General features: G+C 35.3%; 1 protein-coding gene across 2 annotated transcripts in view; it reads right to left on the minus strand.

Annotated features, from left to right (window-relative positions):
- LOC113226783 (polypeptide N-acetylgalactosaminyltransferase 2) overlaps nt 1–21566 on the minus strand; it is a 171979-nt gene extending 150413 nt beyond the window's left edge. For both annotated transcript variants that reach the window (XM_026459528.1, XM_026459527.1), the window contains exon 1: nt 21312–21566. In XM_026459528.1, the coding sequence (XP_026315313.1) occupies nt 21312–21404 (93 nt within the window). In that variant the 5' untranslated portion in view covers nt 21405–21566. The remainder of the gene's footprint in view (nt 1–21311) is intronic.
- Between the last annotated feature and the right edge of the window lie 766 nt (nt 21567–22332).

A 22332-nucleotide genomic window follows, 5' to 3' on the forward strand; every position in this document is an offset into this window, starting at 1 on the left:
GTGATGACATTCTATAAATATTTAAATAAAAAGAAATTGTCACCAAACGACGTATTCGTTCCGTCACTTGGTATTATAAAAAAAAATAAAAAAAGAAGATTTAGCATTATTTTATTCTTTTAGCAAACTTTGTAATTTGGGTTTTTACGCCTTTTCTGCCTCAAAGTACCATATCAAGAGTATTTTTATGAATATCATTGTATTTGCCGTTACGAAATTAATTCGATATTAGGATTAATTAAATATCTACAGACATATACGTGGTTATTTATATAACACAATACTAACCACGCAATACTATATTACAAACATCATAAACAACAACCTCTGTTCCTTGATTTTTTACAAAACATGATAAATTTACCAAAAAGAAACTCTTCAAGTTTTTGTTTCGCTATCAGACACTTTTTGGATTTGTAGTTGGTAATTAGTTCAAACGTGGAAGCGTCCTCCCTGATGACCCACACTTTCTTAGAGCGATTTATTAAAATATTTTTAAAAGTTATGGAACAAAAGTTGTTCCTAATGATGTTAGTAATGTAGTTCTGGGAGGTTGTTAGTATTTTACAAACGACCCTGTATACGTAATCGTATCATGTCCGTGACGTCATCCCAGTTTCGTCATACCGCGTAACGAGATAGCTTATCATGTAAACGTAAACCAACGTTCATGGCTGTCACTTTTTTAAACTTCGCCCCAGTTTCTCCACGCTTGCTATGCGTCACTTTGCAAATGGGATTGTTTACGACGCGTGTAACGAGCCTTTCTGAAAATAGTTATCCTTTAAAACAACAATCACTTTTGCAACACGCCAAGTACAGTGCCTTGGAACCGATGCACGATTTTATGCCAATTGAAGTGGAGACTGCGGGGACTTGGCGTGTTGGAGATAGAGGCTGTTTTTTTTCGATTTCGTTGGCTATTCAGCGCGGTAATGCTGCCTGTATCATGGCGACCTTTGAACCAGCTAAGATTCAGAGCGGTCCTTTTTCATTGTTATAATTGGATAAAAATTGCTAAGTCGAATCCTGTGCTGACTCACATTAGTTTCTTCCTGACGAAGCCTACGTTGCGCATTGACGTTATGTAATTAATATAGTTTTTCAATTAATAACTTTGATCTTTACTCCTTTAAAATAGTACAGGGGATAATGACAGATACCTACCTGAATATCCAATTTTGATAACCATCCACTGTAGGAAACAATTCAACTTATGCGTTATTATTTCTGCGATTGTTATACTTTTGAAATGAAACTAGTATTTCGAACCCAAATCGCGGTTATTAGTTTTTTCCTATACTATAGTTCAGAATAGGTACTATAGTTTGCATTAATATTCGACATACATGGTTTATGACTTTACCTTCTCGGTCAGCTGTAATCATGGAACCTGTAAAAGGCCCGAAATGTTGGTTTGTTTGCAAACAAATATACTCGATTTGGGTCCGAAAAATTTATTATTATTCGTTATTGTTTGCACATTATTTGACTTACTGATATAAACAAAGAGATCTAAAACAAAAACGCATTACTATAAACCTAAGAAAATTTCATATTGAAAATCTCTCTCTTAGTTTTTCCCTAAAATTCGCCTTTCACTTATTGCATATTTTTTTATAATGTCAAATGACGGGACGAAAAATTCGAGCGCCTGGTAGTAAGCGACACGCCTATCCATAACAGTTACATAATATTCATTGTAAGATTACATTGTATGTATTTCCGGTACATTAAATATGCAATAGGTTATCGCCATTGCTCTATAATTAAAGTAATGTGATTGGATTGAATTTAAATTTTTCACAGGAAGTCGCGTGATTTTGAAATTATATCATTGGTGAGTTTGAAGTTTTTCAGTAGTAGAGCTCCTTGTAGAGGTCATCCAGTGAAGTACCGCCATCTTATCTATTTCTGCGTTCCGGTTTTGAAGGTTAAGGGTTCTAGTGAAATTACAGACACATTAGACTTTTCAATTTATGTCTCAGGGTGACGGGCGCAGTGGCGCTGCAACTGCAACTATAATGGACAGGCGTGTCGCTTACCAACAGGCGCACGACTGATTCGTCCCGTCACTGTGTATCATAAAACAAGTATCTTACTAACGGAATACATTTACCAGATACCTGCTTACCCAATCACGTTCTGTATAGACGGCATTCTGTTCACGTACTCTCCAAACGCACCGATTTGTTCGGGTACCATTATTAATTATTAATACGGCACTTTAATTTGGGACAAATTTATATGGATTGATTTATTACAGTTTCTAATATGGCCGTGTTGTAATGAGATTGTGATTTAGTAACTTCCTTGTGACGTATTTGGATTGAATTTTAATACGTAACAAAATTCACAGGCGTTGTTAATGAAACTTGTTGTCGTATGACTAGAGCCGGCGGAATAAAGCTCTTAAGTCAAAATGCTTCATTATTAATACGTAATTGTGTTTTTGTCTTGTTTATTACGGTCGAAGATGTGAAAATAATGATAAATTTGAGAAAGACGGCATTAGAATTCAACTTTTTTAATTTACTTAAGTTTTATTTTAGTGACCCTCCCTATCAACCGGTTGGTTATACGGGAAGGGCCCTATAACCTGTACATGCAAGCCCGCACATGGACCTTCTCAGTCAGATCCTGATCCCAGATCAGCCCGTTTGCACGGACTTCATCCCCTTCTCAAAAGGCTAGTTGCCTTAGGTGAGCCGCCCTGGGCCTCTCCCTATTTTCCAGATAGGTACCGGAGCTGTAGACAAGCCCACTTCCCGGTGTGAATTGTGCAACTAACAGTGAATATTAGTAGGATTCAAAATCTTCATTATTTTTTTTATGATATCAAGTGACGGAACGAGCAAGTCGTGCGCCTGGCGGTAAGCGACACGCATGTCCATAACAGTTGCAGTGCCATTCAGAGCTTTAAAACGGGAATTGGAAAATGGAATCTGATGGGCACTACCACTGCACCCCTCACACTTAGACATAAGTTGAAAGTTGCCTGCAATTTCACCTTCAAAACCGGAACGCAGTAATGCTCACATAACTGCTTGGCGGCAGAAATAGGTAAGATGGCAGTACTTTCCTGGACGAGTGCTTTCACGATGAGCTCTACTGCTAAAAGATAATTCGTTTATTCATAAATCATACTGTATCAATAGGTACTTTGTAAATTATAATAATAATGGACTCGGTAAGTCTACATAACCCGATTGCCTACTTACTTATTTATATTCTAATAAGATGAGCAAGCCTAAATACACAGTGAAAAAAAATGTGAAACAAAAAATGTATTTTCCTTTGCCACCAATGGTTGCTTAGCAACGTTTTGTTATAAAACATTCTTCATTTGACTAGAGTACCTACAGAGGAGTATATTCACAATAATCTCAATACAGAGTACTCGAAAAACGGACCTCAATAGTTCGTGGAATTTCTATTTGCCAATCTATTGAAATCGGTTACTGGAAAGTGCGAAACCGGATTCATCACCTAGTTTACCACCCTTACAGATGGAATATTTTCTTTAAATTTAATTGGGACCAATACTGAGGTAACCTCTTGCCAACAAAAAAGAATCATCAAAATCGGTTGACGTGGGGAAACCTTGTGTCGCGGGTGCCATGGACACACACATAGACAACCACAAATTACACCCAAACTCATGAGAGAAATAGATCTAGGCCTCCTAGTTCGGGAATCGAACCCTCTGCGTGGCAGTCCAGCGTGGTAAAAGTTCGGCCAAGGGGGCAGTTAAAAAAACATTATGATGTTCAATAAAATGAATATTACAATTTTAGAGTTCTTTAAATTGTCAGCGTGTGTTTAACCGCTTTAATTAGTTCTATTTTTGTGAAGAACAGTTTTACTCTGTCCATATACGATGTTCTTACACGTGATTGTACGAAAAAGACACTACGGCACATTGTCACCTTTTGTCAAAATTATCACATTCTACATAATGTCACTCAAGTTGTACAATAAAAGGTATAATACCTAATTGAGGCTATCAGAGCAAAAGTGATGTAATCCATTTTTTTGTTCTATGACATTACTCTAAATTATTCTAAAGCACATAATTATTTAATATTTAGATGCTATTTTCATGTAAAAAAAACCCTAATTAAGCTTTTTTAATTATTGAAATATTAATAAATAAATAAACAAGTGTTATTATTATAAATACTAAGTAATTATAATACTAACTAATTCCTTCGATCTGACTAAACACAAACCAGAGACTGTTGTCTCAACGTGGTAACATTTTCACAAAAAAAAAAATAATTAAAATAAGTGTTCTCAAATTTACTTAGTTCAAGTGTTATCAAAATTATCACTTTCTACTCATATCACTTCAATTATCAGGATGTATTTAAATAACAGCCCATACTCGTTTGTTTTTAAAAGAGGTGTCCACCGAGGGCTTTTACTGTGCCCAATATTATTTTAGCGTAGATAGTAGAATTTGTTTATGTTTGTCGAAGATAATTAATAACATCGATTTTCCCCAAAGCCTATTTCCGAGAATATTTTAACGTTTGTTTATATTACACACCCGTATCAAGTGTTTACTTATGACCAAATCAGATAGTACACCTAAAGTGGATTCAAACAAAGCGTGCTTTACCTCCAAATGAATTGTACCTTCTAAATATTTTCATCACCTATTGGAGCATTATTCTTTAAATGGTAATATACTAAATACCACTCTATATTTCTAGCGTCTGTACTGATATTATAATATATCAGGTCAGGAAAACACATCCTCTTTGTTATAACGGAAGTTTATAAATAAAAAAAATTATAGAAAGAAACGCCTTGAAACGTTTACAATTAATACAACCTGAAGTGGCTCTAGTAGATTTCGCATAACAGTGAAAGTATTGAATCTATCACTTTGAATAAAATATATAGTAAAATCAAGTATATACACTAATTATTATACGGTGTGAAAACACGATTCGTAAAAACTTTCACCATAGAAAACAAAACACAAGCTTACCTCGAAATTTTACAACGATTTGATGAAGAACAATGATTTTTTTTTAATTACCTGAACTAAATAGAACACGTATGTTATACGAAATCCATTTTTCAAATGCCCTTAATCTCGTTTATAACAAAAATAATTCTGAAATAAAGCCAGTATCCCTACCGCTCGATCCAAGCAAAATGAACCGTATTAGTACGGGAAAAATTTTAATTCAAGCAGAGGTAGTATCGAGTCTTAAGCTAAACTTCCGAGTTCCGGAAGGTTCTTATTTATGAAAATAGATTTTTACAGAAGTAGGTAAGATTCTGATGAACTCTTTCACAAGGACCTCTACTGTTATTACATGAGGTTTGCGGCGGTTTAAACTGCAAAGACGTAATATAAATGCCACGGGGGAGCCTTTCGCCTTACGTGATTAACTGGCAGGTGGGATTGTTTTGCCGATTATTACTTATTGTTTTCGTTTCATCATGTAACAAAACCACAAACTATAGACGTATGTTCTAAAATAATACCTGTGGTTTTCATTATCATCATTTTGTGCGTGATAGTTTTAAGCCTTCCTTATAGTTCAAATCAGGAAACCTTTAGATAGAACGTTACATAAAATGATACATATCTGTAGTGACTGCGGTGTAAATTACGCTATACACGAGATTTATATCGCAATGACTATGAATTATAACCAAAGATCGAAATAGGCGGGAAGTTTCATGAGTTGATAATAGCTCTCTCTGAAATCCATGACATTGTATTTGGTTGTCAGGTTTTCGCAATTGTTGCATGTTGGAAATATAACTATTTTTTTTCGAATCTACAAGTCGCGTATATTTGTTATTTTAAACAAACCGACGTTTCTAGCCTTTTACAGGTTCTACGTTCACGGCGGTTTATTTGAAAATAATAAATAAAATGTAATTTTTTTTATGCATTTTACCAGACACATTTTCATATGTAACAGTTCAGATGTCGTTCATTTTGGTAAGCTTTATATTTATTTAATATTTTTTTTTGAATAATTGAAAATTTGTATTCTGTTTTTGAGAAATAAATGTTTAAAATTGTTCGTTTGTTCAAATTTTTTGCCATTTACTTTAATCAATTCGAGATTTCAGATGGAGGTATTATTACTGTCTATATAGTATATGCCACTTGGAATTTAGATAAATATAATTCTCTTTCGATCTTTGATTACAAGAAGAACTAGAAGGTTTATTAGTCATTGTGGGCATTATATGAATATTTACTAACACTATATTGTCATCTATTATGCATTCTTGTATTGTTTGTTATCTATGGGCATTGGCGTTTCATATCTAGGCACGCGCTCAAAAGTTACGAAAGGGATTTTTTTTTTATTTTAGGCAATCCTCAAGTCTCTATTATAACGAAATAATTTCAAAATTTGGTTGAATAAGAGTACATTATCCATTATAATTGTATCGTCAATGTATTTTGGTTTTAATTCAGTTAAAGTTTTAAAATTGAATTTAAAACAGGACGTAAATATTTTAATACAGTCGTGGAAAACGAAAACGTGCTCCCTGAAAAATTTTTCGAATCACCTTTTCTACAAAACACTGATGATATACATATGTGTTTGGTATTAGGATCGAAGTACGCCAGCATTTAATAATAGACTTCTTTAACATGTTCAACGTTAAAAGACATTCAATAAAGCGGCAGTTGATTTTTATCCACAACAAAAAAGTATATTTTAGTGGACGTTCTTGCACAATAACTTTTTGTAGTCGGTCGTTGGCTGGTGACAAAACATGATGAACAAAAAGCGCAATTACTGCCTTGGAAATGGATGCTTCACTTCAGAAATTTTCTAACAAAACGACTTGCTTATTGCATATCGTGTTTACCGCTTAAAACGTTAAACACGATTTACAATTGTTTCGATTAGTATTAAATCCTATTTTATAAAAATAGAAACCCTTGTTTTGTATTTCGACAACGAACGTCACCTGAACATCACATATTTGAATAATCGATTGTATTTTTAGCATCGTGTTAATAAGTTTGTATAATATTGTCTTTCTCATTATGTTATTGCCGACATATTATATCATTTGCTATAGATAATAAGGTCGTTTTCTTTATGTCTCGGTTGCGTTTCACATCTCAGAACTAGATCCCGAACTAGAACTAACAAACGTTTTTTTAACAAGGTACAATAAAACTGACAACAAGACTAACACTATACTATATGCTGTTTATGCCTCATAGGGAATCTCAAGTTACGTAGTTAGTTAGAGATATATGTTATGTAAGTATAGATCTCTTTTACTACTTTATGTGAAAGGTTAGACTGAACATTTTTTATAGACAACAAGACTGAAATAATAAATAGTGTTGTCTTAAGGATCACCTCCATTGATTCATTCAGTAGGTCATCAAGGTATATTCTGTTGCTCTTGTTATTTTAAGAACTAGCACTTATCGGTGGAGTAATTGCGAACCATCTCTGTTCAGCGCCCTATTATTAAGTACTTGGTATATGATTAATTGAGTACGTTGCATTTTCCTGTTGCATGAAAAATCCGATACCTCTAACGTAAGTTGTTGTAAGGCAAAATACTATTTTTTACTTTTTAAATCAAACATGTAGTTCCTTTTCGTTCGTAGTAGTGTAGTTCGTAGTGTCATGATTACTTTCAAAAATGGAACCTATAATTTACATAAAAAAGTTAAAAAGCAAAAAATGATACTTTGAGTTACAACAGAATCACGTAAGTTAAAGAAGTAGCAAGAGGTACCGAAACATTTTATTAATTACTAGATCAATATTTTCACAAATAAAAGTTAATGGTTCCTAACCGCTCACGCGATGCGCTCATCCTACCGCAAAATGGCGGCTATTTGGTTTCGCAAATTAGAAAAGGATTCAGTTTAAATACAAGTTTTTAAAAATAAAAATTATTATTCTGCATTGCTAAATAAATACCCTCCGTACTACAACAAAAACATCTAAAATAAAATGCAGTAATACACCGCAAATCCTACACTTAAAAAGCACTAATGAAATTTTCGGTGTACTTGGGTAAATATGATAATATTCCGTTTGAGTGGTTCTAATGCTTACCATGACATTACTCATTAAAGTATAGTTTATAAACATTTATATTCAGCGTAAACTTAAAAAACGCAACTTACGGTATGTTTTCAATAAATAAACACTGACATCACCAGCCCAAACAATAACACACACGATTGTCGTGACGTATTTTTGAAGTTGTTTATTTTTTTTAAATGACAGACCCAGGCATTAAAAACTTTATGGTTTGCTAGAGTAGTTACCGAAATAGCAATTAGTATTAGTTCTTTTCCCTGTTATAACTTCGATATACGATAAATCGGTATAAAATCATCACCGGCCCCTCTAGGTGTGGTATGCTTCCAGAGACGCATGAATCGCGTGAGAGATAGTTTCCCTATATCTCTGGTTTCGGATTTTCCCATACTGTCCAATTTAAAAAATAACACTGTGTAATAAACAGCGTTATATCCTTTTCCTAAGTGACTTTAGTAGCTGTCAGTTCGTTATTTATAATACGACTATAGGTCATTGTGCTCGGAAATGCGTTGGCATCCTATGCTTCCTCCAAAACAAAGCCGTACTGCTCTACGGTAGGAATAGGGAATGCGGAAGCTCCCCGGGCAGGTCAAGCAGACGCTATTATCTGTAAATTATATTTATAGGAAATATGGTATCAAAAGATGTGTTTTAATGAATTTGGGAGCAGCCTCACGACTGTAGTATCTACATATTATAATATCTAGCTGCCTCTGTTGCACCCGCATTCAAGTGTGAATGAAGCGCGACATTGTCTTTTCATTTGTCGAGTATTAATAACTTATTTGACAGAAATTGTTTTGGACGGGTGTCGCACGGAGAACGTGAGAAGACCCCCAGCGATTGCTGCCTCTGTAACTAAGCTATGGATAGAGCCAGCAGGTCGTATTATTTTTTCTATGACTTTGTTATTAATCTCAGGTCCCCTAAAACCGATCCCCTGGGGAATTCGTTTTATTTTATAATATTTTCTATTCCCATCGGATCGCTAATGTAGGGGATGAAGAATAAATATTAATATTTTATTCCCACCTGATACTCTGGTCCTTACAAGTTTATTTCTATGTATAATTTCGTGATAATATAACATTAAACTTAGCTTTTATATATTAAATAAAACTAATTAATTCTTGCTTGTGATTTGCAATATGTCAATATTAATGAGCTGTCACAAAAAAACTTGATTGTCTGTGATAATTATAGCATTTGATCACAGTTGCTCAATAAATGAATATTTGATTCCAAAACTTCTTTTTCTTTTGACTGTACTTATGTTACAAATACAAGGAGGGGATCCGTTGGGAGTTGCAAAGTATAGAAGGGGTCAAATGGGAATAGCGGGCTATTCCCATTTGACCCCTTCTATATTTTGCAACTTCTATCAACTTCTATATTTTACGTTTTAAAACCCGGGGGTTTTTAAACATAAAAGTGCTTTTATAAATCTCCAACATAAATTGCAAATACGTCCTTTTAAAAGAAATTGTCTCACGAATCACGACAATTATTCTCGTCACGCAAGTGAAAGCTATTTGATTCGATATTCGGTTGAAAAGTCGATATAAAAATCGATTCCAATTCGAGTCACGCACCACGATGTCAAATGGGCAAGGTTACTTTTGGTGTTTCTAAATATGATTCACGTCTCCTGTTTGAATTTTATTGTTCTGTGCTTACTTAGTTCTAGTTTGTTTTGACGATATATATCATAATGGTGATTCATAGTTTTGTATCTTTAATTTTTGAATAAAAAATACATACAGAGAGGAAATTAAATAAAGACGAAGAAAGATCTTTACGAAAACGATTTCATTTGTTTCATTTGGCAGGGAGCGACTTGCGCGAGAGCGACTTGAAACGTGAGATATTGCTACTGCTGTCATGCTAGACCCTCAGAGCAACGGAATTCACTATTGGACACTACCGAGAATATCCAGACAAGAACCAATTTACAACAATTCATTTCCCAAATAGGTTCTACCGGAATCGAACTTTTGAACTCCTCGTCCAGCAGCCATAAAGCAAACCGTTCAGCAAAAAATATCTTGTTAAATAACTGTTTGCGAATCGAATATTTTCTGCATAATGCCGTTCAAATGAATCTCTCATTAATGCTAACCTTTATTAAAAGATGGCACCACAAAAATAAAAACAAATTAAGAGCGTAGTTTCCATTTTTTATATTATCTACAGACGGGACGAACAAGTCGTATGCCTGGTGGTGAGCTACACGCCTGTCCATAACTGCTGCAGTGTCACTCAGAGTTTTAAATCGCAAAGATCTGAGTGGTACTGCCAGTGCACCTGTCACCTTGAGACGTAAGTTGACAAGTCCCATGTGCCTGTAATTTCACCAGCAACCTTACCCTGCCAAACTGGAATGCAGTTATGCTCACATTACTGCCTGGCGGCAGAAATAGGTAAGATGGCAGTACTTCATTTGACGAACTCTTTCACAAGTTCCTGTGCTGCTACAGTAGTGTGTGTTATTAAGAAACTAGGTTATGTGTTCATACCTTATCTTTTACATACAGTTGCACATTATCGAATACCGAGATTACTGATCCGGAAGCGAAAGTAAACAGATCTTAAAAATAGTTGGTTGCATCACCGGGGTGTGCTGCTTATACACAGATAAAACTACTAGTATTTATGTGATCTGTGGATAAAACCGATAGCAAGTTCGTCTAACTTACGCTAAATACAATAATAATAAATCTACTAAATTCATTCCTTGTTTGTTACAAAGTTTCTTCAAATAATAACGGTTAAGTACGAAATAATTACAACTGTATTAGGAATACGAAGCAAGAGAGGGTGAAGAAAGACGCTTGGAGTTTTCAAATGTACTAAGGCTTTTATTGACGTAGTTGTATGATCGACATAGGAGACGTAATGGCGCTCATCCTCAATGTTAGCTCACAGTCCCACCCTGTAGAAGCGGCAGCAAGAGATCAAGAACAACGATTCTAAGGATCGTATTCCAGAACTCTACTCAATGCTCAAGTCAGGATTTGAGTATGATTCAAAGCACTCGAAATCATACTCAAGTCCCTGCTATTAGGGTCGTATTTCCAGTGCTTGTGTTTCCAGTGCAATCCTGACTTGAGCATTGAGTAGAGTTCTAGAATACGATCCTGAGAGCTTTCATCTAAGTATCCCCCCGGTGGAAGTACTGGAGTGCCACTCATAGGCCATATGATTCTATACAAAGCAATTTCCTTTAACAGCTTATATGGTAATTTAATGAACACTTGGAAAGCGCGTTCTATCTTGATCCCAACGCCATCTAGCGTTAAGAAAGTATCACTACAATATTGATATATTGATAGAAAACGAACTAGTGAAGTTAGCTAAATTGCTGTACTCTTACAGGGTTTATGTTGGACCAAGTTATGTAATAGTTTTAAGATATTCCTATACCACATAATGCAATAAATGAAATGATTTAGTTATAAGACATCGACGAATGCCAGAACGAAGAATTAGCTTCTTGTAGCACTGTCTAAGACATCCCATGAACAAGTTAGAAGTGTTTTTTTCAAGAGGTTCTATAGAGATTCTTGCTGAAGTCCAGAGAATGACAGCCATTACATTTATGTGAGCATTAACGTCAAATAAGTAATACTCATCCAAATCAAAAAACAATGTCAAGCTTCATTACCACTTACATTCGCAACGGACGCAGTTAGATATTGCACATAGCAGCAGTAGAGTCCAGGGAAGTACTACTACCTTGTGTATTTCTGCCGCCAAGCAGTGATGTTAGCATTGCTGTGTTTTGAATTACCGGCTTTGAAGAGTAAGAGTGCTGGTAAATTTGCAGGCACAAGTGACTTGTCAACCTTTGCGATTTAACGCTCTGAATGGCACTGCAGCTGTTATGGACAGGCGTTTAGCTTACCATCAGGTGCACGACTTATTCGTCCCGTCACTTGATATTATAAAAATAGTTGTATACAAATGTACGCAACTTACAACTTAAAATTGTAGGCAATACCGTCCCAGGGAGGCGACTGATACAAGAAGCAACCATTCTATCCTTAGCGTCTAGATACACAACGCGAAAGTTTTCGCGCGGCCGCCGCGCGGTGACCGCCCAGTTACCACGCTCTATTTTCTAGGTACTGAATTCTATTTACTAGGCAACAACGTTTAAATTTCTAGGAACAATACAACCGCACGCCGCCGCTCGGAAGCCAAGTACACCAAAGACAAGCCAGTTTCGCCCGCACGCCCGAGACGCTTATTTAAGTTAAATAAATACAGCGTATTATGCCATGACAGTTAAGTATTAGACTACCACCGCCTTTAGAGCATAAACTAATCAAGTGTCGAGATCAGTCCCAAATGTAGACACTATTTTCGCCATCAAAAAAGACCGGGAAGTAACTTTTTATATTAACAATTCTAATAAAACTACAGTAAAACATCGCTGTATTTCAACAACTTCCGTATGGTGGTTTTTATTGCAGCTTTATACATTTATAAACAGCTGTCATGATTTAATGTTCTTTTGTTATTTGTGGTTTTTTTCTCGACTATATTACACGATTTTAGTCTATGCGCAGCTAATTGAAGTAATCACTGTTCATTGGTATCATGATTACGTCTATTTATTGAGGTTTCATCATCATTGTCAACCGATATGTCGCACAGTTAATGCAATAGTGTATTAATTTAAGAAGTGTGTTTTTCGGGATCGATGTAAAACGAATTACTCACTTCCCGTGAAAGATTATACAAATTTATGTACAGGTTAACGTTGATTATAGACACCTAAACAATTTCTGCCGCACGAAAGAGGGAACGCATGTTAAGGTAGAATCAGTCTCTCAGATTCTTCAACCATGAGGTTTTTCTTCTGCCACTACTACGCTTTCCCTGTATTTTTCCCTGCATTATTAGTTGAATAATCAGGTATTTATTTCCCCTCATTACGTGACCAAAATACTGCAGTTCCTTACCTTTACAGTACTGAGTATTTCCAACTTTTTCCCCATTCGACGAAGAACCTCAATATTGGTGACCATTTTGAACCCACGATATGCCAAGCATACGTCTGTACAGCCACATTTCAAAGAACTCCAATTTTGAGCATTAACAAATTAACAATTAATAAACAATTTCTTACTTGCCAAATATATTTCAAAATAAAAGGAAAGATAGGTATCATTTTATAATTTTTAGTAAGGATTAGTTTGTCCGGAACTAACTCACAAAAATTTTTCTCATTTTGAGTTAAGTAGACAATAATTAATTGTTTCTTACAATATTCTAACGGCGGTTTTATTGACTTATAGAGAATCTTACTCTCAGCAATAGTTTAATCCTGAAATTAACATATTTTGAGTTGTAACACTATTGTAATAGCAGTGCGATATCTATGGCTTGGTACAAGAAATGCGTAAGTAATTAGTAATAAGCCACAGATTGCTAGAACTTAGTTCATGTAACTATTTTTTTTATGATACTAGTGATGGGACGAACAAGTCATGCGCCTGATGGTAAACGACATGCCTGTCCATAACAGTTGCAGCGCTACTTAGAGCTTTAAATCGCAAATCTGAGGTGCAATGCTTCTGCGCCCATCACCCTGAGACGTAAGTTGAAAAGTCCTATGTGCCTATAATTTCACCAGCGCCCTTACACTTAAAAACCGGAAGGCTCACATTACTGCTTGGCGACATAAATAGGTAAGGTGGCAGTACTTCCCTGGAGGACCTCTTTCACAAGGAGCTCTAGTGCTACTTAGTTTCATACAAAATATACTGATAACTAAATGTTTCAAATCTGTTTTAAACTGTAATGTAAATAAATTATGGACAAACAAGATGCCTAAAATAAAGGTACACATGGACTTAGTTTAAGCACCGCAACAACACTATTAGAGTTCTAAGATTGAATTGTATAGCTTTATGAATATTGCATAATATTTGAGGTTCCTTTTAGTACTGTTTATTTTAACATTATCTTAACAATAGGAGATGAAACTATTTTTCCGGATTTAAATCGCGTATATTTGTTTTTTCAAACAAACCGACGTTTCGGACCCTTTACAGGTCCGTTGGTCACGGTTGACTGAGGTGGTACAGTCTTCAACCAGTTATGTCGAATATTGATGCAAACCACCCTATTTTTTCATTATACTTACAATGGTTATTAATTAAATACCTTATTTTTAATTTTACAAAGAAAACATACCAATTATATTACATTAAGTTACAAATAATTTTATTAATGAATTTTTATTAAGTTCAATTATTATTAATTAATAATAGAAATTAGAAAAATCTAAAACATTAATTAGTACTGCAGTCTTGTCTGCTTGGGATTTCTCATTAGAGGAGATACTGGATCCCAAACTGGTGGTACGGAGAAACCATCTTCCCTGTTGAAATTAAGATGTTTTTTAATTTCAATGGCCTCTCGTAGCATCCTGGGTAGATGACGGACTTCTTTTGCAAGGACCTGGGGTTTGTCAAACTTCATTGAATGTGTAGGTTTATCCATGATATGCTCGCAGATTGCAGACTTGTTTACGTGACGGTGTTTGACATCAGTTATATGTTCTTTGACGCGGGTACAAATACTTCGCTTTGTCCAATATAAGAGAGACTGCACTCACAGTCAAGCTTGTAAATTTCTGCATCCTGTATGGGGATGTTACATTTCACGAGTCTCAGGAACTGAGAAATTTTCCTCAGGGGCTTGAAATAGGTCCTGATATTGATTGATGGTGCACGCCTGAGGACTCTTCCGATCTTGTATGTAACACCTCTTACGTAAGGTAAGATGGCAAGTCTGGCAGGGCCTTTTCACTGCCATATCGTTCAAAGCCATTTTAATGATGGCCGTTTTGACAGATTACAATAGTGAGGTCAAATAACAACTTTATGCACTACCATGACAACTTATTTACTAATATCAGTACTGAGTACTAAAAAAACCGAACTCAAAAGTACGTGGAATTACATATAATTACCAAGATTTATTGAAATCGGTTACCGGAAAGTGCGCAAACCCGGATTCATCTCCTAGTTCGCCACTATACTTGACACAGGAGATAATAAAAATCGGTTCTCACTACTCAAAGTGTATTGAGAGTGAAAAACGCCTTGAATTGGAGAAAAGCAAAATCAACCATTAAGATAATTGCTCCTTATAATAAAATTTAGGCGCTATTTATAAAAATGAATCTTCATGCGTGAGCAGCCACCCTTAGAGGTGGATGATTTTCTCCAAAATTAAATGGGACCACTATGGAGGTACTCTTCCCAATAAAAAAAGACTCATGAAAATCGGTTGACAAATATCGGAGTTATTGCGTAACATACATAAAAAAACATATAGTCGAATTGAGAACCTCCTCCTTTTTTTGAAGTCGGTTAATGAACTAAAACTTACACTATGATTCAAATTAAGTTTTATTTAATATTAGGATGTTTCACCACCATGTTATTCAATATATGAAATTACTCCACTAGTTTGTTATAATTATTAAATGAAACACCTGTTAAAAAACCAAAGCAAAGATCTGCAACAAACGCATGGAAAAATTCGTGACGTCTGTTACTTCGTTCCGTGGTTTAGTTGGCACGTCTAGCACGGTTTGTTGGGAGACGTTGGTTCGAATTCAACCGGATCGAAGTGAATATTTCTAGGTGTTCGATATTTGTATAATTATATATACATAACACTATAATTGGTGTTTCAAATCACTTAAAATAACAAGTAACAGTAACTTACAACTTTACATAGAACTTTAACTCCGGCACGCTATGATGGCCGTTTTGACGTTTGTCCGCTCATCAAGTTTCGTATTAATTCATAATTACGTTGAGGGAGCTAATTGATGTACGTTGTTGTCAATAGTGACGTGCAGTAAAATTTATGGATGTATAATTTTACGACACAACTCGGCATTTGTTTTTGGAAATTCGAAATTAAAAAAAAATAAATCTAATACGATCGTGACTTATAGGATCGCTGTCCAGCACAACTTCTACCTCCGGCAAACTCGCACCGAAGCTCAATGAAAAACAAAGCAATTTCGAATTGACGATATATTAAGTAAACATTTTTAATTTTATTCTATTACAACTTTTTAATCACCTACCCCTTGCAATACTAGTTATAAATCTAAAAACTTATGGATGTGACTCGCATTAGATTTTTTTACGATAATGAATTGAGATTTGACCTCACTGTTGTAATCTGTCAAAATGGCCATCATGGCCGGTACAGTAATTTCACCAATCGTATTTTTTTAAACCGATTTTCCGTGGGGTCAAAAGTCTTTTTGGGTTTAACGTTTTTTAACGCTGTAAGCAATTTCACGAATATTAAATTGACATAAATTACGCCATGGATAACATTGATATTATATTAATAAGGATAATACTGTGAGTTATAAATAGATTAATACCTTTTACACTAAGGATATTATATATGTTTGATCATTGGTGATGATTCAATTACAGTATGAGTTATATAAATAATAAATAACGCACACACTCAACATAGTCCCGCACTAGGGAAACCCTGTGTCGCGGGTGCCATGGACACACACATAGACAACCACAAATTACACCCAAATTCACGAGATAAATAAATGTAAGCCATACAAACATTTCTTCCGGCCCGGGATTCGAACCTGGGACCTCTGCGTGGCAGTCCGACATGGTAACCGTTCGGCCACGGAGGCAGTTACTTGAAAGTGACGCCATTTTGTAGCAAGATTCAAGGTTCTACTGGCTTTTGCAAGTTTTGTTTTTACTTTCATTTGCATAGTGTTTAAAACTAAAAAGGTTCAGCCCATGGAAAATGGTAGCCACCGCTTATAGATACTTGCAATCTTTATAATATACTAAAAGCTAAAATGGCTATTGACAATGGGCACTTAGACCCAGGACATGGAAGTTTCTTTTTGTCATAATATTAAGTGACGGGACGAACAAGTCGTGCGCGCGATGGTAAGCTACACGCCTGTCCATAACATTTGCAGTGCCAAATAGAGTTTTAAATCGCAAAGATCTGAGAGGCACTGCCACTGCGCCCATCACCCACACATAAGTTATCAAGAAAAAATAAACAAAATAAAAAAATGAAAAAAATAATTATATAGATATAAAAAGATCGAACACTCAGAAAAAATTAAGCCACGGAACGAACCAACGGACCTCACGAATTTTTCTATGTGCTTGCGTCGTGTCTTTGTACTTGGTCTTTCAACGACTTTTTAGTCGTATCGCCATCTATGAGAAATCTATGACAGATTTATCACCCAGTTAGTACCTTTACAGCTACCAGTCCTGGCGAGAGATGTCGCTATTCACTGTATTAATTAAATTTTTTCTGAGTGTTTTTTCTGAGTGTTCGATCTTTGTATTAATAATTATAACAAACTAGTGGAGTAATTTCACAAAAAATAATTGAATATCAATTCAATAAAAATTTAATGAAAAAAATAAAATAAAAAAGACCCATGTGCCTTTAATTTCACCAACACCTTTACATTTTTTTACATTACTGCTTGGCGGCAGAAATAGGTAAGGTGGCAGTACTACCCTGGACGAACTCTTTCACAAGGAGCTCTACTGTTACAAAAAGTGTCGACCTGGGACCTCTTCGTGGCAGTCCGGCATGGTAACCGTTCGGCCATGGAGGCAGTTATTGTAATTGTGCCACGCCACCTCAAGCGAAGTACAACCTTTGGCGCAAGAGATTTCGAATTTGCATGAGCGTTACTCTTAGAGAACAAACGGCTATGGAGTGCCCTGCTTGCAGGCTTATTCCCTGAACGGTACAACTTGGACCTTTTCAGGGCGTGAATGAATAGGCATTATTTAGGTATGCATGATCTACCTTTGTCCTCGTAATTTTTCATCAGGTAAGATGGAGATGAATTGTCATGCTCCATCTGGAAGTGGGTAAATAAACTTTGAGCTCAGGTTGGACAAGCAATTTCTTCAGATGGGATTTTTTCGGATGGTTCTTAAGCCGGTTTGTTAGTGCGGTACAATTCTCGCATGTACCCCGCCTGAGTTTGCGGATTTTAATGGCGATATAATATTGGTACATAACATAGTAAGGTCATAAATTACCATAGATAGGAGGAATTCTATCCGGAACACAGTATTGCGGTGGCGTTTTGCGGTTGAAGTAGATAGTATGATGGTTGGTACCACTAGAGCAGAGGTCCCCAAACTTTTTTATCTCATAGATACCCTTCCGGCTGGAGTGCCTGCTCACGTACGTATTTTCTATTTTGCGTAGATCCCTTACCTTTTTAAATTTAGAATTTTAACAAATTATAAAAATTCATCAACTTCAATCGTGGTTTGACAGCTAACACAGTGCTGACTTTGATGGGTTTAACTGAAGAGTGATGTGTAAAATTTGAAAAAAGTTTTATACGTTTTTTAATGAGTGTGTGCGCGGTATTATGTGTTCGTTTTATTTAATCAAATTTAGCTCCATAGCTTCATTATTCATCACGTTTCTTAAACATTTATGTTTTGAAAATAAGTTTACTTCATAGGTATTGTACATGTCCATTACAAGAAATTAAGTAGGTAGCGTCCATCCACATAGGATTATTTCATTCATGGAAAGTCAAAATTTTCATCACAGCCTTAATAAATAAGATCCACTCTGTCGTGAACCATTTTAACAACTCACACACTTTCCTTTTTTTTCTGCTGACGTGACCCTTTTAGCAGGTTGGGAGTCGAACACTGAGGGGGTCGATATATATCAACCAGTTTGAGAATGTTTTTTTATTTTACTTTTTTATAATATCAAGTCACGAGACGTACAAATCATGGGTCTAGTGACACACGTCTGTCCATAACAGTGCTGCTTCTATGCTGATTGTTTAGCAAATTTGGTTCGATATTGAATCTGAAATTTACGATACTCCTTTAATAAGCTTTTGTTAAGAACATAGTCTGCCAGGATAGTGGTCTCTTCCATTGACTCTACATCTTGGTTATATTTAGAGTTCATTGATCACCGATGTGCCTGAATGATGAAATTCATTTATGGCAAAGAACACTGTAATTTTAGCCAGTACGTTATGACATAACTATATAAAAAAAGGCTACAAAAAGATGACCTCCTGATGAGAAACTGACAATCTCTTCCTTTATGCAAAAAGAAACCATTCGTATATTATGCAGCCCAAAGAAGTATTACAGTGGTTATAGTATATAATACGAGTGATGTAAATAAAAAAACGAAGTTACAAAGTGAATGTGATTGCGTGAATCCATCTCAGACGTGCGGGTTTGAATCCGGCGCCCGAGATGCGCCTGCGCAAAGCTAACCAAGACACGTAGTCAGTGGAAGTGATCACTACCGAAGCTAACTATAATCTCTAAGGCTAACTAAGATACGGAATCAATGGAATAGACTACTACTGTCGCTGACTATATTCTTAACAAAAGTAATTTAATGAGTTTTATACATTTCCGAGTGAATAATACTGGCTATAAAAAGATTTGATCTGACTATTACCTTTATTCAGTAGATTAGATATTTGTTCTTGTGTGCAATAAAGAATTGTTGTTCTTGTGGAAATTAATAGTCTTTATTGTCACTTTAAAAGGCTTATCGATTCGAAAGGTCTAATAAATTAAATAAAAATTGATTTAATCAAAGGTGCCTAATCATATCACTACGCCCGCCGGTCTCCCACTGGCGTAGGCAGAAACTAAAGACAACCTCTGCGTTCGTTTGTAAATCCATAATCGTAACTTTTTCGAACCACGTTAAATAGACTTTAGTTTAACTAATTTACCGTTGATGTAGAAAAAGAAAATATTTAAATCTGATTAAAAATAATTTTTAGTTATACAGCAAACATATAGAGTTTTTACAAACGTATCAGTGAAGCTAATGCTTTTTAATACTGTGTATTCTTCGGTGGGGATTAAAATTGTGGCACATCCTGTAACTTTAGTTCTTAATGAAATCTTTAACACGCGAACGAGCGATAAGTAATTGTACAAACTTGTTAATGATTATTTAACTAATGATGTTTTTCTCATTGCGAAAAAGAGTGTTGTTTTTAATGACTTATTACAACAAGTGTCGTGGTTTTATTTTAATTGAGAAATGTTTATTTATTACAAAATATAATACGCTTTTTTAACCGACTTTGAGAAAATGGAGGAGGTTCTCAATTCCACTGTTTTTTTTGTGTTTATGTTTCGCGATTACTCGCGGCATTTTTGAACCAATTCCGATGATTTTTGTTGAAAAGACCGTACCTCGGTATTGGTCCCATTTAAATTTGAAGAAAATATATATTCCACCTCTAAGGGTAGCAAACTAGGGGATGAATCCGGTGTCACGCACTTTCCTATAATGGATTTCAATAAAACTTGGCATATAGATGTAGTAATTCCACGAACTTTTGAGGTCGGTTTTTTTTTGTAAAAAAGTTATTACGAAACTATATTACTTGTGAAAAAGAAAATGAAAGCAAGTGTTTTTTCCAAGACTATTGTGTTATTTTCTTATGCATACTTTTCTTTGTAAAGTTTTTAATAAAAATCAATTGATTAAAACGTTTGAATAAAAAATTTTGGGAAAATAAGGATATTTTTTAATAATCTCAAACTTAATTTATGTGACTCTTAAACAGAGGTTAAAAGTCTTTATAGCCAAGATTCTAGATTACAGTTTGCAATTTTCATGCAATCTTAACTTTAAGCGATACCGACAAAAGATATATTTCTGTTACTTTTCCTGCGTTGCAAAAATATTAAACAAGGCACAAGAACAGAAATCCCAAAATGACGTAACTTTAAATCTTGCTATTTACGGAGGCAATTAGATAAACAACACAGAAATAACAATTTGTTCTCAACCAATTTGAAATTTTGTTTGTTTTATAGCCGTATAACTGAGTTATGTTTTAGTTTTTTGGCACTGCCTAATACCGGTCAAGGTAAAAGAAAACAAACCAAAATATTAAAATTAGTTATACGAATTAGCAACGCATAATGAATCTCACTTTTTCGCATAATAGTTTTATAATTAGAACAAGAATACAGCTCGGAGTAAAAATACAGCCACTGCAGTTATCGCATCGCGTGGGTAGCCCCGGGCATGCGCACTACACCCCTCCCGGTAGTCAGTTGCAGAGGTCCCTAACCTAACAGCTGATATAAACACACAAACCTGGCAACTCGCCAACTAAAATTACGTACCAAAGAAACCAAGACTCACCTTTGTCTGTGTAGAGTCAGGTTGCATGAAGTAAAATAGGAAAAACATCCAGACAGCTCCAATAAGGAAAAGAAGTTTGACGTTTCGACGCATTTTTGTTAGAACTTAATTATAAAACGTGCCACTATTATATTAATTTGCACTACAATTTCGGATACGTCGCGTGTCAGAACCGAGCCCGATTCGCGTTTGTTTTTGTTTTTTTTTGTAAACCGAGGCGGGCGGCGCACGGCCGCACTCCGTGCTGCGGCGTGCGGACTGAGACTGGTTCACAAGCAATGTAGTCAGATAGGCTGCCGGTCATGCGCGTATCGGTCCTCGACATCGCACTCTAAAATAGAACTTATGTCGTTACTACATTGCACTCTGAGACAGTGTGTGAGCTTCGATAAACTTACTGACTGCGTTTGACACGACGCGTTATGCCGATGCGTACTTATCAGTATGATAACTTGATAACAGTATGATACACTTTGGAACTTATTGATTTTTATAAGATGTGAAGTATATTTAGCCACAGATAAGTTAACGCCAATTTGAACTCTATGTAAATATAGTGCGGCTTTATTCACGACATAGTTTTTTCTTACAAATTGTTTACATTGTGGTGCGTACTGTGATACCAATGTAGTGGAGTTAGAGGTATTAAATTGTCAGTTTAAATTTCTGGTTTGATTGCTGTGCAAACAATGGTTTGTTTTCCTTTCGCTATAGTTTACAAATAGGTAGTCAGTCTAAACTGACAGGTCGACGTGATGGATGGAGTGGATGAAAGGATTAGGTTCTTGACTCGACTGTTTTTTTTGTGATTCCCCAAACATTTGAAGTATTTTTTTATAAAATTGGTGTAATTATTAGGATTAATAACATTAAACGAGTTTCTAGTTATTAATAATAAATAGTCTTGTCTTAATCTACTTCACTGATCCACTCAGTGGGTCATACATGAAAAAAAAACAATAACTTATTTTTTTATTGTATTGATATTCAATTAGTTTTATGTAAAATTACTCCACTAGTT

Source organism: Hyposmocoma kahamanoa, unplaced genomic scaffold (assembly GCF_003589595.1).
Source record: "Hyposmocoma kahamanoa isolate Upper Pololo Valley unplaced genomic scaffold, ASM358959v1 202, whole genome shotgun sequence".
Classification (NCBI taxonomy): domain Eukaryota; kingdom Metazoa; phylum Arthropoda; class Insecta; order Lepidoptera; family Cosmopterigidae; genus Hyposmocoma; species Hyposmocoma kahamanoa.